General features: G+C 59.3%; 1 protein-coding gene across 1 annotated transcript; it reads right to left on the reverse strand.

Moving 5' to 3' along the window:
- Positions 1 to 622: 622 nt before the first annotated feature.
- Positions 623 to 2,707, reverse strand: Ccdc185 (coiled-coil domain containing 185). Its single transcript, XM_090341136.1, has one exon. The coding sequence runs from the start codon at positions 2,676 to 2,678 to the stop codon at positions 768 to 770; it is 1,911 nt and encodes a 636-aa protein (XP_090197262.1). The 5' UTR covers positions 2,679 to 2,707; the 3' UTR covers positions 623 to 767.
- Positions 2,708 to 2,990: the final 283 nt, after the last annotated feature.

Consider the following 2,990-nt stretch of genomic DNA (forward strand, 5'->3'; position numbering starts at 1 on the left):
AGCCTCAGTACCACCACAGGAAAAAGAAAAAGGCATAGTGCTGATGGAACCCTACATAGGAAGGACTTCCAAGGAAATTTACAACCTGAAAGGAACTGGAATGCCATTTACAAAAGATAAAAAAGAATCTTAAAAGATTGAGAGAATAAAACTGTGACTTGTGACAAACACTAAATTAAAAATTCCTTTCCTGAAGCATTTTCAGAGCCTTTAATTTTTTAAGTGCATTATGAACTCTCAAGACGGAAGAGTGTACAAGATTCTCAAATCTATTTATTGACATCAATTCTCCTACTGTATCTTTTATTATTTTTTTCGTGGAGATGTTTTATGACTGATGTCCACACTTCACTTTTCATAATTTCTATGACAGGAAAACTTGGTAAGACAGAACACAAAACTGTAATCCCCAAGGGTACATTTTCTCTCTCTTTTCCAAGACATGCTTGATGTGCGCTCCTAAGATCACTTGGGAGGAGCTAAATGGAATATCTTTCTGTTCAAATCAAAAATTGACACAGCCAAGCAACTTTCTGTAAAAAACAAACAACAACAACAAAAATCCCCATTTCCTCCCCCCTAGCCCTCTAAACTACCCAAAGTGAATCGATAAACTAGTTCATGAGAGGAAATTGCAGCTATTTTATATACTTTTTTTTGGAAAAAAAATCAATGCGCAATTATAATCAGATTCTAAAGTGGATTCGCATGGCGGCCTCTCTCTCCCCTGGCTGCCTGGCCTGTGAGCCCCTTCCAGGCCGGGGTCCTCAGTAGTCTCCTCTAGGCTTATGTTCGTGCAGCTGGGGCGGCTCTGGGGCCATGGGATCAAAGCCACCGTTGGAAGGCCCACCGCCACTGTCCCTCCTACAAGCCGAGGAGAAATTGTGGAAATCCTGCAAGGTAGGATCTTGCCTGTGGGGGGTCTGCGCCGCCCTTTGCTCCCTTTTCTTCACGGCTTCCTTGATGCCCTCGATGTGATATCTTTGCTCTTTCTCGGCCTTCAGCTTGAGGATGTGATGGCTCTTGTCTCGCAGGGCGTTGACCTCCCTCGGGTGCTGCGCCCTGTCCCGGGTGGTCTTCTGCGCGTGGCACCTGGCGTGGTGGATCTTCTGCTCCGCCAGCTCCAGCACCATCCTCTTGAGCAGCTGCGTCTGCACCTCTTCCTCCTGCGGGCGCCCCGTGGCGGGTTTGCCCGGATCTTCGTCCTTGGAGACACTCTGTGCCCGCTCCTGGGGCTGCTTCTTCTTCACCAGGCCCTGGTGTGTCTCTTGCGACGGTTCGCAGCTTTGCTCCAGGGACAGTTTCCTGAGGAGCTCCTCGGCCTTGAGTTGACAGTCCATGAGGACCTTGCGGGCTTGGTAATTGACCAGGGAGCTCAGGGTGGGCTCCTGGACGTGTTTCTGGCTCTCCGGGACGTGCATCTGCCGCCTGCAGCGGGCCTCCTCCAGCTTTTTGTGGAAGCGCAGGCTGTTGAGCTCCCGCAGCCTCTGCAGCATCCTCTCCTGCTCCCACAGGCGCTGCGCCTGGCACTGCTTGCGGTGCTCGGCCTGCGCGCGCGACCTCTCCTGCTTCTCCAGCCTCTGGTTCTCCTGGTCCTCCGGGGGTGGAGTCGGTGCCTTCCACGCGCCGCCGCCGCCGCCGCCACCGCCGCCCGGGACCCCGGCGTGTTTGTTGCCCTGGGTCGCGGCCGTGCGCTTCCCCGGGCGGTCCCGCCGCCGCGCCGGCTGCTGGCGACTCTTGCGTTGCTCTTTCTGTTGCTGCCACTGCGCTTGGCTCTGCTGCAGCAGCTGGCGCCGCTCCTTTTCCAGGGTCAGCTGCACCTTCTGGTCGGAGCGCTTCAGCTCCTCCCAGGCGACCGCCGCCTGCTGCTGCAGCTCCCGCATCCTCTGCGCCTTCTTCAGCCGGGTCAGCACCAGGGCCACGATCTTCTGGTCTCTGGATGACATCACCGCCTCTTCCAGCTTGCCCTTCAGGGCGTGATTGTGCCCGCTCGAGGCCGAGGGCTGCGAGCACTGACTGTCCGCAGACTCCATCCGACCCCCTTCGTCCCCGTCCCGCTTCTGCGCGCACGCGCAGGCGGACTTGGTCCTGAGCTCTAGGGAGGACCCGGAGGACCTATCTGTGAGAACCGAGGAAGGGGACCAGCACCCCACGTGTGTGCTCATGGGCACTGCCCACCGTTCTTCCTGCTGCGCCTTCTCCTTCTCCTTCCCAAAAGTTCGAATGCAGGGAGGGGTATAAGCTCGGTCGGGGTAGGGTGGGGGCGAGTCTCCCTGGGCCGAGGGGTAGCACGAGCAGGGCTGGGGCTGCGGGGGTCGCTGCGGCCGCCAGGCGACACCGGATTGCATTCCCGACTCCTCCCAGGCATCTTCCAGGCGCCGGGGGACGGAGCGGGGCTTCCTGGCCCGGTCCGGGGGTCTCCGGGCCACGTGAGTCAGGCTGTGGCTTTCCTGCGCGGAGGTGATGTACCCGGGCCGACCAGGCCGGAGGGTGGGCGAACCGCGCGGGCAATGCCAGCTCGCTCCGGCTTCGCACCCCGCGCACAGCGTCCCCGCCCAGGCGTCCTGGCCCGGCTCTGGCCCGCCCAGCGGCCCCGGGGACCCGCGCTCTCCACCTGCCGGCGGAGATTCCCAGAGATCTCGGTAGGGCCGTGGGGAGAAGTGGCGGAAGTCCGCCATGCTCCCTTGGAGATCGCGGGGGTCCCCAGGGGGACACTGCAGCCACCCACCCAGCCCTTCGGATCCCCGGGTCCGCTGCGCCTGTGACGCTCGGGCCACTTCATAATGCGCCTGGCGCCGGGGGGTCTTTGCCGCTTTCAGCCTTGCTGGGTGCCACCACCCCGGAGGGTCACAGTGAAGGGAGCAGAGGGCTGGGGGCTGGGAGGAGCTGGCTGGAGGCTGATGGGAAGACCCGAGGATCTTTAAAGTGGGGAGTTGGGGCAACCCTCCGCCAGGGTTTCAGGCAGGAATCTGATGTTGCATCCACACTTG

This window comes from Megascapheus bottae, chromosome 10 (assembly GCF_031878675.1).
Source record: "Megascapheus bottae isolate mThoBot1 chromosome 10, mThoBot2.hap1, whole genome shotgun sequence".
NCBI classification, from domain to species: Eukaryota; Metazoa; Chordata; class Mammalia; order Rodentia; family Geomyidae; genus Megascapheus; species Megascapheus bottae.